Source organism: Notolepis coatsorum (genome assembly GCF_963971535.1).
Source record: "Notolepis coatsorum genome assembly, contig: SUPER_7_unloc_1, whole genome shotgun sequence".
NCBI classification, from domain to species: Eukaryota; Metazoa; Chordata; class Actinopteri; order Aulopiformes; family Paralepididae; genus Notolepis; species Notolepis coatsorum.
The window spans coordinates 1,146,476-1,162,117 of NW_028174880.1; the positions used below are offsets into that span (position 1 = coordinate 1,146,476).

At 41.2% G+C, this 15,642-nt stretch overlaps 1 protein-coding gene across 3 annotated transcripts in view; it reads left to right on the forward strand.

The window, feature by feature from the left end:
- LOC311232718 (interferon-induced very large GTPase 1-like) overlaps positions 1-15,642 on the forward strand; it is a 78,712-nt gene that overhangs the window by 21,872 nt on the left and 41,198 nt on the right. For all 3 annotated transcript variants that reach the window (XM_084338293.1, XM_084338292.1, XM_084338294.1), the window contains exons 5-9: positions 1,968-2,530; positions 3,183-3,235; positions 4,724-4,929; positions 10,545-10,622; positions 10,731-10,775. In XM_084338293.1, coding sequence (XP_084194419.1) covers positions 1,968-2,530; positions 3,183-3,235; positions 4,724-4,929; positions 10,545-10,622; positions 10,731-10,775 — 945 coding nt within the window. The remainder of the gene's footprint in view (positions 1-1,967; positions 2,531-3,182; positions 3,236-4,723; positions 4,930-10,544; positions 10,623-10,730; positions 10,776-15,642) is intronic.

Genomic DNA, 15,642 nt, shown 5'->3' on the forward strand with positions numbered 1-15,642 from the left:
AGGTAATAGGTATATGATTCAGATGTTGTAGCATATTCAATTGACAAATGATCTCTCTCTCGCTCTCGCCCTCTCTCGCTCTCGCTCTCGCTCTCGCTCTCGCTCTCGCTCTCTCTCTCTCAGGGGAAGGAGTCCAGCTGGAACTGCATAGCTGTTCCTCCATCCATCCACCTATCTATTCTTCCCTACCTCCTTGTCAATAAAAAAATATAAACAAATAAAGCCGTTCCGTCCTCTGAGCTTTTAAAATTGACAAACTGGTTTAGGTAACTTAGAATCTAGATCACAAGTCAGTTTTGGGAAAGTTATGTGAACACAGAAGAGCTTGTGATAACGGCTGCAGTGGCTACTTTTGTGTTATATTGTTAAGATATTGTGTGAGCAAATAAAAAGAAAAATACATTTTATGAAGTATAGTTAATATAACTATATATTAATTTGAATGTAATGTATTAATGTATACTAACTATACATAACATTTGTAATTAATGTATAGTTAATTTACTCATACAGTATGCACATCCTCTGGCCTGTTTGTAGAACTTCCCTGTGTTGTTGACAAAGCTAAACCCTATTGATATGAAGTCGAATGGGAACATGAGAGGATTCAAGATTCAAGATTGTTTATAGTCATGTGCACAGTTAAACAGACAGTTTGCCATACAATGAAAATCTTACTTTGCTAGTCTCTGTTCAGTATTGCACTACTGAGTTATTTGCTGCTATGTTTCAATATAATAATAAGAAGAAGAAGAAGAAGAAGAATTATAATTAATACTTTTGAGTTTTTATTTGTTAGCATGGAAAAGCAAAGAAACGTGATTGTCAGTTGTGTATATACAGAGCTCCAGATTCAGCATTGAAGGACTGCATGGAGGTGTTATTTGCCCAGACTCAGAAGGTTACATTCATCTGCGGGGATAAATCACTGTACATTCTATATTGCTCACTAATAAATACTACCATATCTGAACTACTGTGTGGAGATTTGGGGTAACACTTATAAAAGTAACTTAAAACCATTATGCACACTACAAAAAAGAGCAATTGGGATTATCAATAAGGTAGGATATCTGGAACACACAAACACAGTTTTTAAAATCACATCCCATGAAACTCGGGGACCTGGCTGAATTTAAGACTGCACAAATCATGTTTAAAGCATGAAACAATTCACTCCCGGGTTACTTTTCGATCGCGTGACATTGTTCAGAAAGTTTGGTGCACTTGACAAATCGCTGTGTGAAAGCAAACCGAACCAAATTAAGAATGCAACCTAACTGCACCCCCCCCCCCCCCTCCAGAGTGACAAACATGGCACTCATAAGTCTGCACCTAAATAATAATGTAATAAAAACGTGGGTTATATGATCATTAGCAGGGGAAACTGCTGTTTGTCAAAATGCCCTTCAATAACCAACTGCACAGCCGGGGTACAAAAGAGTAACAACTGTATTAGATAAAAGCACCAATGATGATCGGATCATAGTTACAGGGGACACGGGGTTAATAATCAGGCACCGTAAAGTGCTTCTGTTATATAAGTAACTAACTGATCACAGTCTATACACAACCATATGGAACACACAATAGTGGATACAATGTAAAATGGGTTAGGGTCATTACAGGGTTAATGCCCAATCGCCTCTACGAGCGGAACGTAACACATTTCATTCACCAGTTTCGCAGAATGTATCTGGAGAAGAAGGTATTTGAACACGTGACGACCGGCCGCGTTGTTATGCAAAGTAGTGCCGCGCGTGCAGCGCGTTCCTGTGTGCACGCGCGCGCGCGCACCAATAATGACCCGCGTGGGTCCCTGCTGCTCCTCCTGACGTCGTCATCACCCGCGCTCACTCGCGTCACAATAATAACAACACAAATATAATAACGCGCACATGTTGTGTGTGTGACTGTTACAACTTCTGATTAGTCATCATCACTTTTATTTGTTATTTCTTGTTTAGATGACCGTCGACTCACAATGGATCCCAACACAGTAAGTAGGTGGATCTTACTGTCCGAGGGGAACAGAAGAGCGAGGTGGACACGTGAGCCGCAGACATATCCTGATCGCCCGGAGAGATTTGACTACAGTCTTGAAGTGCTGTGTGGAGAGAGTCTGACTGGACGCTGCTACTGGGAGGTAGAGACCAGGGGATATGTTGATGTAGGAGTGGCGTACGGGAGCATCGACAGGAAAGAAGCGCGAGGCCTGAGGGACAGAAGAAGCAGCGACAAGCTCTGGTTCTGTAAGATTCTTCCTGACGGGGCTGGTTCTCACTTTACTTTCTATCACAACCGTGAAGAAGACACCGTGTTTGTCCCGGGTCCCCGCCTCACCCTCCTCTACAGACTCGGAGTGTATCTGGACTGGCCCGCTGGCATCCTGGCAGTCTACCAGGTCTCCGCTGATGGCGACACACGGACCCACCTTCACACCTACAACACCACGTTCACTGAACCCCTCTACCCGTGGTTTCACATCTATGGAGAGGTGACCTTGTGCAGAGTATACCAGAGTAATGACGTGAGTATTTCTGTTGGCATCTTCCTGACCTGCATATACACTGTATATATCATTGTCAAATTAAGTGTTGATAGCGTGGATTAATTACCACGAAGAGATGCTATAGCATTGAATGAATGAATGAATGAATGAATGAATGAATGAAAACTTTATTTAACAGATTGCAGAATGGGTACAATACAGTATACGGCTCAATACACACAATTGTTAAGGTGTTGCAGACCAGAGAAAGACGTTTGTCTTGTTTACATCAGGGTCCCCCATTTTCAATTCATAGTGTAATAATAATGTGTAATTGTGTAGTGTGTAATTACTGAGAAAGTTGCCATCGTTAATATAGTACGGTACTTTGATTTAAATGTCTCAAGCTATAATCTTCTGTGCAATAATATACATTTCCTTCGTTTTTTTTTTTACATTTAAAAAAAAATTATAAACCTTTGGAAATTTTACCCGGAGACAACCGAATGAAACCAATAGATAAGAGGTTGCTGTTACAATGTCATAAAGATAATAAAGATAATAAACCCCACGTTATCTAAATAGATTTGACTGTGACGTATGGGAATTCTACGTTGGTCAAACTTTAGCACAGTATTGATGTTGGTATCTTTTAGAAAACAACACGTTCTGTTCCTTTTTTGTATTCCAGTCCTGGACGAGCTTCACACCTGACGTGTCAACTGTCTCTACAAGCACCTACAAGTAACCACATTTTAATACAGGCTCCTTTCTGTTTCCCCTGCCCTTCAAGATGTTAACATTTGAATCTGTACAAATTCTAAATAACAATTTACTTTGAATTGCCATACTTGGTTTGAATGACTTATATGTTATAGAAAGTGGAGTATACACACACAGTAAATTTCGCAGAGTAGATTTTACTCAAACTGAGTAACATTTTAGTAAGTTTGAGTAGTAGTAGTTGAGTAGTTTGAGTAAAATTTACTCTGCAAAATTTACTCTGTGAAATTTACTGTGCACTAAGCCTAATATCTCCCTTGGTCTGAAGCCTATAATAAGACTAATCTCCCTTAGGCTCAGTGGTGCAGTCCTAATATGGGAACTGGTAACACGCCACGCCACGTGCACGCGCGGGTACGTGCATGCGCACATAACTGATTTATACACACACACGCACGCACACACACAAGCGCATATACGCAAGTGCAATCTTTCTATCATACAAGCTCTTCTTGCTCTCTATTTGTGTGAATGTGCGCGTGGGAAGCTGGCGCGCAGCACAGACGCTTGATTCAATATCATAAGCAGGTAGACCCCCATCACGAATTCCGAGCCACATTAGTATTCACCTCCACTGCCTGTGTCACACAGAATGAAGGGGGAGATGCATTCAGATAGCCAACACCCAGACACTTAGTCTACCTGCGCTTTTTGTTATGTAAAACGGTGGCCGGGTACTTAGTCACAACGAATGGATACAGCGCATTTTTGTGTGCGCGTACACGCGAGTACACATCCGTGCGCGATCGCGCGTACTTCTGCCTCAGTGATGTGGTAACACGGCGTGTAACCGGGTGTGACCGCGACTGCACCACTGCTTAGGCTGATGCCTAGTAAGACTAATATCTCACTTAGTCTGAAGCCTAGTAAGCCTAAAATCTCACTTAGTCTGAAGCCTAGTAAACCAGACCCACAGCAACTGTATGAAGTGTGATATTTGTATTTGATTTATCAAGATTAAATAAGTAGAGTTTTAGTCACCAAACATGCATGTTGTGAGAGTGTACCTCTCTGCTGTTCCAAGAACTATAGCTATTCAGATAGAGCCCTAATGTTTCATGGCTTTAGAAAAGAACTTAACTTCAATTCGAGCAAATACTAGCTTCTCTATTGCATGTGTGCCTATATTGGGACAGAATTATTGGACTGGAGGAACTGAATATATTGCTATCATTATTAAACGTCAGTTTCTGCATCACTGTAGGGAAAACAGACATTAGTATAAATCTGATTCTTTGGTTATAACCTGCATCTGAATCGTTCTGATACAGGTGTTCCTATGGTGTCTCAGATTCAGGTTATATAAACACACATACTAATAATTATAGAGCCAACGTTATAGTTGTTTGAATCTTTGCCCCAGATTCAGGTTATATAAAAACAGATGGTATAAACAAAGCCAACATCATGTAATCTTTCTAATACAGCAGTTACTATTGTGTGCCCCAGGTCCAGGTTGCCCAGTGTAGGTGTGTTCAAGTGTGGTTCCACAGGGCTGGTGTTGTGTGACGTCTGTTTGGACGATGACGTTGAGAAGGAAGCAGTGAAGACCTGTCAGACCTGCAGCTCCTCCTACTGTGAGAGACACCTGAAGAGACACAAGACGTCCCCAAACCTTCAGAGACACATTCTGCAGGAGCCCACTGCAGGACAGCGTAAGTGGAAAAGACACAGTTTGTATTTTCTAGCGTTCATTCTTCAGAAGTAGCTTTAGCTGCATTGTTGTGTTTTCCCCATCTGGCAACACATCACCCCCACCCTGCAAAAACTCCACTGGAATGCTCAACTTCACATCATTAGATTTTATCGTTTTAGCCTTAGGTACCATCTTACCCTTCAAGCATTTTAAATATAGCTCATTCTGCTCATCTTTCGTTTTAGTGTCCCATATGACATTGGGGCACTTTGAGGTTCTTTGGGGTATTTTGTGAAACTTTGTGGTATTTTAGGGTATATTTGGGGGCACTTGGGGTACTTTGTGGTATATTTCCAGGCACTTTGGGGTATTTTGGGGTACTTTGAGTTATTTTTAGGGTACTTTGTGGTATACTTTAGCTGCATTGTTGTGTTTTCCCCATCTGGCAACACATCACCCCCACCCTGCAAAAACTCCACTGGCTCCACATCATCTACCGAATCCCTACAAGATCCTCCTCCTCACCTACAAATCCCTGCACGGGTTGGCCCCTTCCTACCTGACCGACCTACTCCACCCTACACTCCACCCTACACTCCACCCTACACTCTACCCCTACACTCCACCCTACACTCCACCCTACACTCCACCCCTACACTCCACCCTACACTCCACCCTACACTCCACCCTACACTCCACCCCTACACTCCACCCCTACACTCCACCCCTACACTCCACCCCTACACTCCACCCTACACTCCACCCTACACTCCACCCCTACACTCCACCCCTACACTCCAGACCTACACTCCAGACCTACTCCACCCTACACTCCACCCTACACTCCACCCTACACTCCACCCTACACTCCACCCTACACTCCACCCTACACTCCACCCTACACTCCACCCTACACTCCACCCCTACACTCCACCCTACACTCCACCCTACACTCCAGACCTACTCCACCCTACACTCCACCCTACACTCCACCCCTACACTCCACCCTACACTCCAGACCTACTCCACCCTACACTCCACCCTACACTCCACCCCTACACTCCACCCTACACTCCAGACCTACACTCCACCCCTACACTCCACCCTACACTCCACCCCTACACTCCACCCTACACTCCACCCCTACACTCCACCCTACACTCCACCCTACACTCCACCCTACACTCCACCCCTACACTCCACCCCTACACTCCACCCTACACTCTACCCCTACACTCCACCCTACACTCCACCCCTACACTCCACCCTACACTCCACCCTACACTCCACCCCTACACTCCACCCTACACTCCACCCTACACTCCACCCTACACTCCACCCCTACACTCCACCGCTACACTCCACCCCTACACTCCACCCTACACTCCACCCTACACTCCACCCTACACTCCACCCTACACTCCACCCTACACTCCACCCTACACTCCACCCCTACACTCCACCCTACACTCCACCCCTACACTCCACCCCTACACTCCAGACCTACACTCCAGACCTACACTCCACCCTACACTCCACCCCTACACTCCACCCCTACACTCCACCCTACACTCCACCCTACACTCCACCCTACACTCCACCCCTACACTCCACCCTACACTCCACCCTACACTCCACCCTACACTCCACCCTACACTCCACCCTACACTCCACCCCTACACTCCACCCCTACACTCCACCCTACACTCCACCCTACACTCCACCCTACACTCCACCCTACACTCCAGACCTACACTCCACCCTACACTCCACCCTACACTCCACCCTACACTCCACCCTACACTCCACCCCTACACTCCAGACCTACACTCCAACCTCCTCACCATCCCCCGCACCAGGCGTTCCACACTGGGAGACCGAGCCTTCTCCTTGGTGCCCCCAGGCTGTGGAACTCCCTCTCCCCCTCCATCCGAGGCTCTGCCACCATCAACCTCTTCAAAACCCACCTAAAAACACACCTGTTCACACTTGCGTTCACGCAACACAGCGCTGCTCCCAAGTAGCCCACCCCCTTCACCCCTTCCCCCCCCCCCCCTGACGCTTTTATTTTAAACTACTGATCCTGTTGTTTTAGTTTTAGTTTATTTTGTGTTACTGTTTCTTCCAAATGTTCTGCACCTTGCTTCCTTTTTATTTTTATTTGTTTTATTTTCCTGTTGTTACTATACATATATATTCATATTCTTATCTTGTCTTTCATATAGCTTCTCTCTCATTGTAAAGTGTGCTTGAGTCTGAGAAAGGCGCTCTCTAAATCCAATCTATTATTATTATTATTATTATTATTATTATTATTATTATTATTATTATTATTATTATTATTATTATTATTATTATTATTATTATTATTATCTGCTGTTGCAGCAAAGACTCATCGTCGACCCTTAACAATAAAAAGACTCATCATAACTTTAACTATTTCCATCTATTGCCTCAAGCTCAACTTTGAATGTAAACTGATGTATCTCACAGCTCTGAAGACCCTCAAGTGGATCTAAAACACCCACTTACCTAAAACCTCAAGCTTCAATCTGCAAACATGTTATAGGCCTGTAGTTAGTACTGTACATTATGTACCAGTCTATATATATATGTGCTGTGTACTGTAGTTACAGTATGTACTAATGTATCTATATGTACCGTGTAGCTACAGTATGTACTAATATATCTATATGTACCGTGTAGCTACAGTATGTACTAATATATCTATACATATATACTGTGTAGCTACAGTATGTACTAATATATCTATATGTACTGTGTAGCTACAGTATGTACTAATATATATATATATGTACTGTGTAGCTACAGTATGTACTAATATATCTATATGTACTGTGTAGCTACAGTATGTACTAATATATCTATATGTACCGTGTAGCTACAGTATGTACTAATATATGTACTGTGTAGCTACAGTATGTACTAATATATCTATTTGTACCGTGTAGCTACAGTATGTACTAATATATGTACTGTGTAGCTACAGTATGTACTAATATATCTATTTGTACCGTGTAGCTACAGTATGTACTAATATATCTATACATATATACTGTGTAGCTACAGTATGTGTTGCTGTCAAAATTAGATTGAAAGTCCATGAATTTGCCAAATCTGTGCAGAAAAACTGTTGGCACTGTCACGCTTTACAAAACATCTTGATTTACAAAACATCTTGATTTACAAAACATCTTGATTTACAAAACATCTTGATTTACAAAACATCTTGATTTACAAAACATCTTGATTTACAAAACATCTTGCAAAAACACGATGAGTCTTTTAATAGCAGCTGGAGTTGGAGCAGGCCGGTCTCTTTGACACCTGACACGTGTGTTTGGGGCGAACGCTCTGGGAGGAGGAGCCAAACCAAAATGCGGAAGAATAAAGTGTTAGAATAATATCATAGGTTACAATTAGGGATGTCCGATATTATCGGCCGATATTGGCAACTCTACGGCGATGCTGATATCGCGGGCGCGATAGAATGACGTCAATTGTTTGACGTGGTCTGCCTGGGAATTGTAGTCTTTTTCCAGGTTTTTTTTTACATAGGAAGTTACTCTAGACCGGAAGTTACACGCTACTTTTTATTTGGTGTTGATAAAACAATAAATAACTGAACCAGGATCATTTCAATTCGATGCTAAATAAACTTGTATGCATGCGTAAAATGTGCCAGATTTAATTTTACAGGCGTTGCATTTGTATCAATATCTTGGCCATTTCTTGTGCTACAATCAAACGGAAAAAACTGGACGGAAGTGCCGATTGATTGATTGATTGAAAACTTTATTAACAGATTGCAGAATGGGTACAATACAGTACAGCTCAATACACACAATTGTTAAGGGGATGCAGACCAGAGAAAGACTTTCATCTTGTTTACATCAGGGTCCCCCATTTTCAATTCATCAGGACATATATGACATACATGACATACAGATAGTCAGTACTGCTACATCTATACATTTATGACATACCAGATTTGCAAATACAGTACTGTTTGTGATACAGAAGGAGTCAAGAAAAGGGAGTATATACATTTGACGTAGAAACTGTACATTGGAGGAGGTTGGGTGGGGGGGGGTTGGGTACATTGGGATATTGACAACCATACTGGGTCATTTACATTGGAGGTGGTTGGGGGGGGGGGGGGCACACTGTATAAACAAGCAAAACTGTACATTGAGGGGGGGGGGGGGAGACACTGTACAAACAAACAAAATTGTACATTGGACTATTGACAAAACCATACTAGGTAAATGACTGTACATTGGAGGGGGTTGGGTTAGGATATTTACAGGGGCCAGTGTTGAATTGCAGTCTCCCGTAGGTGTCCCTTGAGAGAGGTTTTGAAAGTGGGTAGTGATCCACATTCCTTTACAGCTTTGGGTAGGGCGTTCCACATTGATGTGGCATAATTGCGAAACGTGTTTAGTCTCTTATTTGAGCCGAGAGAGGCGAGAGAGGCGGAAGTTGACTGCGAGAAAAGAAGAGTAGAAGAAGAACGAAAGTGAGAGAGAATCCGTTCACAAGATAATTTCTGAGGAACACACACGTTTTTCCAGCCAGCAAAACTTTAGCTTTAGTAGTTCGACTTATAACAGTAGTAGTAGCAGTAGTAGTAGTAGTAGTAGTAGTAGTAGCAGTAGCAGTAGTAGTAGTAGTAGTAGTAGTAGTAGTAGTAGTAGTAGTAGTAGTAGTAGCAGCAGCAGCAGTAGTAGTAGTAGTAGTAGTAGTAGTAGTAGTAGTAGTAGTAGCAGTAGTAGTAGCAGTAGCAGTAGCAGCAGTAGCAGTAGCAGTAGCAGTAGTAGTAGTAGTAGTAGTAGTAGTAGTAATAGTAGTAGTTTTAGTAGTAGTAGTAGTAGTAGTAGTAGTAGTAGTAGTAGTAGTAGTTTTAGTAGTAGCTATCCGGTGCTAACATGAGGCGAGGTGAGCGTGTCTGCTCTGTGCCAATGTGGAGCTCTCTCTCTATGCTGGAGAAGAGGACATGAGAGAACTGCTAGGGGAGGATACATCATCTGAAGAATCTTCAGATGATTCAGATGTTGACGATCCATCTTTTGTTTAGTCAGTCACACTCTTACTGTACTTGTTGGGTTTGCAAAGAAAGGCTTGCACATGATAAGTGTACATGATGAATGCACATGATAAGTGTACATGATGAATGCACATGATAAGTGTACATGATGAATGTACATGATGAATGTACATGACAAGTGTACATTATAAGTGTGCATGATAAGTGTACATGATGATTGTACATGATAAGTGTACATGATAAGTGTACATGCTAAGTGTACATGATGATTGTACATGATAAGTGTACATGATAAGTGTGCATGATAAGTGTGCATGATAAGTGTACATGATAAGTGTACATGATAAGTGTACATGATAAGTGTGCATGATAGGTGTACATGATGAATGTACATGATAAGTGTACATGATAAATGTACATGATAGGTGTACATGATGAATGTACATGATAAATGTACATGATAAACACTCTTTGGATTGTAAATATGTGCTGTGCTGTGTGCTGTATAAGATAAGAGATTCCTTGTTGAATGTTGAAAATAATGTGCTTTTTATTGTTTTCTACAGTGAGGAGCAAGGAGCAGAAGAACTGCCTTCAACCAGTTCAGTGCAGGCGAGACATGGAAGGAGGGCTAACCAAGACAGGTGAGAGACTTATTATTATTATTATTATTATTATTAGTGCTTTTGTTTAGTTATAACTCTGTTCATAAAAGTTGAAAATAATGTATTTTTACATGTCATTGTCTACAGCAATGATTTGCCTGGGACATCCAGGTCAAGAAATGACCCAGACAGGTGAGAGACTTATTATGGATGTTTATTGCTTTTTTATTATTACTAGGTGGAATATTCCCCATTGCAATGTTTAGTGCAACATGTTTATTCGTGTTGATACACAGGGTCTCCATGGTATAGATCAGGTGTCAGCAACCTTTTTGACATGGAGTGCCTGTTTGAAATATAGTTGTAACTAGTGTTAGTGTTGTAACTACTAGACCCTCTTTGCGTCGCCCCTGTGCCTCAAATAGATCCGCTATCAACTCTATCTTTAATCTTTCAAAATGTTCAGTTGCTATCGCTATTAGCTCTATCTTTAATCTTTCAAAATGTACAGTTGCTATTGCATGCACTCATCTGTGTTTCACCACACACATGAGTGCATGCTTACCAACTGTCCGTCTGCAACACTACTATCACCAACATCTAAGAAGGGAGATCCCCCCTTGAATGGCCCTTCTAAGGTTTCTCTCCTCCACACTGCCTGTGGAGCTTTTTTCCCTATTGTTAGGTTTTAGTGAGTTTTTCCTTACCTTCGCGTGGGGTATGTCTGGGAGTGCTTGCATTCTTTCATTTATTTGCATTCATCTAAAAATGTTTGGACCTTATGGTGTTCTTGTTCTTATCTTGACTTATTGTTATGTTTTCTTCTTGACTTGTTTAAAGAAGACGTGTACGGCCCATGGGGACATTAACGTGTGTTGTCGGGCCCTATAAATAAATTTGATTTGATTTGATTTAGTGTGCCTCAACAATATTCCATGCATCGTAAAAAAAAAAATCTCATAATCAGGTATTCTTAATGATAATTTTTACATTATTACATCATTATTGTTATTGTTATTATTAACAATATTATTATGATGGTTGTATCAACCCTAAATCTGAGTTGGGGCGGGGGTGCAATGCAGACAAACAGTTCTGCTTTACTGAGCTCCGTTATCTGGGGGCTGTAGTTGGTCACTTTAAGCTGCACACCGCTCTGTTATCTGGGGCTGTAGTTGGTCACTTTAAGCTGCACACCGCTCTGTTATCTGGGGGCTGCAGTTGGTCACTTTAAGCTGCACACCGCTCTGTTATCTGGGGCTGTAGTTGGTCACTTTAAGCTGCACACCGCTCTGTTATCTGGGGCTGTAGTTGGTCACTTTAAGCTGCACACCGCTCTGTTATCTGGGGGCTGTAGTTGGTCACTTTAAGATGCACACCGGAGCATCTTTTAATCCAGCTGTTTGCTGTTCTCTGATATTTTCTGACATTTCGTTGATGCGTCGCTCGACACTTCGAGCTGACATGGGGATATCTTTTATCCTTGATTTGATTGTCTCTTTGTTTGGCAAGCCTTCAAACAAAACATCTGAGCTACAGAGAAAAGCCTCCTTGATATCAGTGAATGGCTTTCCACATTTCGCAATGCAATGAACTATGCGATAGCTTGCTTCAGTTGCGTGGTTTTTAGCAGTCGTGAACACTTTGAGGGTGCTGGCTTGCTTTCCATACCTGGCCACGGCACGTTTAATCGATTCTGCCTTATCCGCCTGATCTTTGAAACTTTTTTGATGCTTCGTCTCAAAATGGCGTTTCACACCTGACGTTCTGCAAACTACATTTTCTAAACATAAAGTACACACAGCACGGTCCTTCTGACACACAAACCCGTAGTCGTCTGTCCACGAGGGCTGGAATGCCCGAATTTCCTTTGCTTTAACTTTCTTAGCGGGGGTTGCCATCATGAAAGACGGCACATACAGAATGCAACCGCAGCACTGTGTGATTACCTGGGAACTGCGCGCGGGCGCGGGAGGCCAGCTGACTGCTGACAGCTGAGCACCATGGGAACAGCTGTATAGCTGTCATAGGGGTGTGCAAAACAGTCGACTTACAAAAAAGAACCTGTGGGAGGATTTCAACAAGATAAATGCGAGAACAGTGCAAAATATTTCACTATAATATTTCAAAAAAAATTATATTATAATAAAAAAAATATTAAAAAAAATTATAATTTTCTTTTAATGCTGCCCCCTGTGCCAATGAAAATGCCCCCGCGTGCCTATGCAGGCACGCGTGCCTATGGTTGCCTACCCCTGCTCTAGAGGTTCAAATTCATGAACTCATATCAAGGCAAGAATGACATGAACCCACATGAAAAGCTATTCGATTAGATTCAAATGTATTGTCATCATACAGCACAAGTACAGTACATTGAAAAGACGTTTGGCATCCAACCAGAGTGCAAATGTAACAGTAAAGTGCAATAGTAATGCACAAGTGATTTAAACTGGGTATACAATATATAAATGAGTACTACATACAGTACTGAGTAATAGTACTAATCAGATTTATGTACAGACTTGTAGTATTAATATGTACAGTGTTACAGGTATAAAGACACTATGGTAGTAAGTCATACTGGCCAGCAGCGTAACTAGTACGAGTAGGTAAGGGATATGTACAGATATAGATATAGTATCCACTATCTATAGATGTGTAAAAAGGGTTATATGTAGGCATGTACAGACAGATATGGATAGATATATATACCGTAAGAATAAATTGTACATTATTGTACATGCTATCATACAGAGTTATGGGTTATCATCTAAAATCCCTTCAGTGTAGCAACAAGGCTTTGGTTTGGAGGAAGGAGTAGTTTTATTTACTGATTAAATGTGTTTTCTTTATGCTGCTTGGATCAACACACAGCTGCTGAAGAAATGTAAGGATTTGACATGTTTGATAATTTTACTCATCAACATTTTTTATTGTTTTGACAGAACAATGGTGGACCGTATAAAGAGCAGCTACACACATGATCATTTTGGTGGCATGTTGCTGCGCTAGTGCTTGATAATAGGCTTGTTTGAGATGACTGATTGCTCACCGCGAAAATAGCAACACGTTCTCATCAGAAAACGTAAATAAAGTACTAATTTACCACAGGAAAAAAGGTACATGTACATTATGTTATAACCATAAGTAATAAAATAAGTATCGGCGAAAGTCCATAACAAACAACTCGACCAGGAGTCGAACAAACAATGATTATGATCACGGGCGAGTTCTCTCACCACTAGACACCCACGCTGATACAAACACAGCAATACTATGATGAAGATTCATTTGAACCTTTAACGGTTATGCTTAAGATAGAAAATTAGTGTAAAGGTTATGGTTCATTTAAGGTAATAGTGTGGTTATTTTTTTGAATTTTTTATTTTATTCGATTTTATTAGGAAAAAGTATCATACAGGGCTCGAAATAAACTTTTTTACTTGGTAGCACTGGTGCTCCCAACTTAAAAAGGTTTGGAGCACCAGCAAAAATTTAGGAGCACCAGCAAAGATTTAGGACCACCCACCAAAATGTAAGGAGTAATTTCTAGCGTTCATTCTTCAGAAGTAGCTTTAGCTGCATTGTTGTTTTTTCCCCATCTGCTGTTTCAGCAAAGACTCATCATCTACCCTATCTATTGTAGTACTGTGTAGCTACATTATGTACTAATATATCTATATGTACTGTGTAGCTACAGTATGTACTAATATATCTATATATATATACTGTGTAGCTACAGTATTTACTAATATATTGTAGCGCTGAGAGAAAGGAGTCGGAGGCGGTGTCTCGAAGTTAAACCTAATTCCTTTATTAATCATCAGCGTAACAACAAGTCGACGTAGTCGTGTCGACAGTAAGTAAGAATGCCGGTGGCAGGAAGTGCCACTCTATAAATCGTCCGGGGGGAACTACTATTCCCAACGAGTTCTGTGTGAATTATGTACAGTCACTACAATATCTATATGTACTGTGTAGATTTACATTTACATTTAGTCATTTAGCTGAAACGCTTTTATCCAAAGCGACTTACAAGTTCTGTATGACAGGTCATCAGGAAGGATACAACTCTATCAGCTGAGTAACAATATTCATCAAAGTGTTGCGTGTTATAATGGCGCGGATCCACCTGCCTTATGACCGCACGCGTCTTTTTTCAATGTATCCCAATGGGGAGAGAGCGTATGCGGCCGCATGCGCCGCCTATAGGAAATGCGCTGCAGTTGGCTTATTTTTTCAGCTTTTTTGTGCGGCCGAAAGTTGAAACGTTCTGAACTTTCAGAGCGATGCGCTGAGCTCATTTTCAGACAACCAATCACAGCCATTCATATCTACCACTCTGTTTGTAACCAGACACCGGAGCTGCCTGCCTGTCTTGGCTGTCTCCCACAAGAGACAGGTCATTGAGATTTGCGACAAAACACAAATACACTAATAATAATAACTACACGAATACACTACTAAAAAGCTAATAAAAAGCAAAGGGCGAACTGTGGTGTCAGGCAATAACTATATATATAATTAATATACAATAAAGTTATTAAAATATGCTATAATATGTGCAAAACCGCGGCAGGAAAAAACGATAAAAGGCTGTAGATTTCTTTCTGTCATCTACAAGATGCGCTTCATGCCAGCGCTGCCGGCGCACTGCCAGTGTTTTTGTGAGATTGGTGGACGCGGGCCCTTACAGTGTAGGTTAGTTTATTAGGACAAGTGCATGACAGTAAGGTTAGTCAGGGTTAGATTTTTTAATTTTTTTAGATACAGTATGTACTAATATATATATATGTACTGTGTAGCTACAGTATGTACTAATATATATATATATACTGTGTAGCTACAGTATGTACTAATATATCTATATGTACTGTGTAGCTACAGTATGTACTAATATATCTATATGTACTGTGTAGCTACAGTATGTACTAATATATATATATATATACTGTGTAGCTACAGTATGTACTAATATATATACTGTGTAGCTACAGTATGTACTAATATATATATATGTACTGTGTAGCTACAGTATGTACTAATATATATATATACT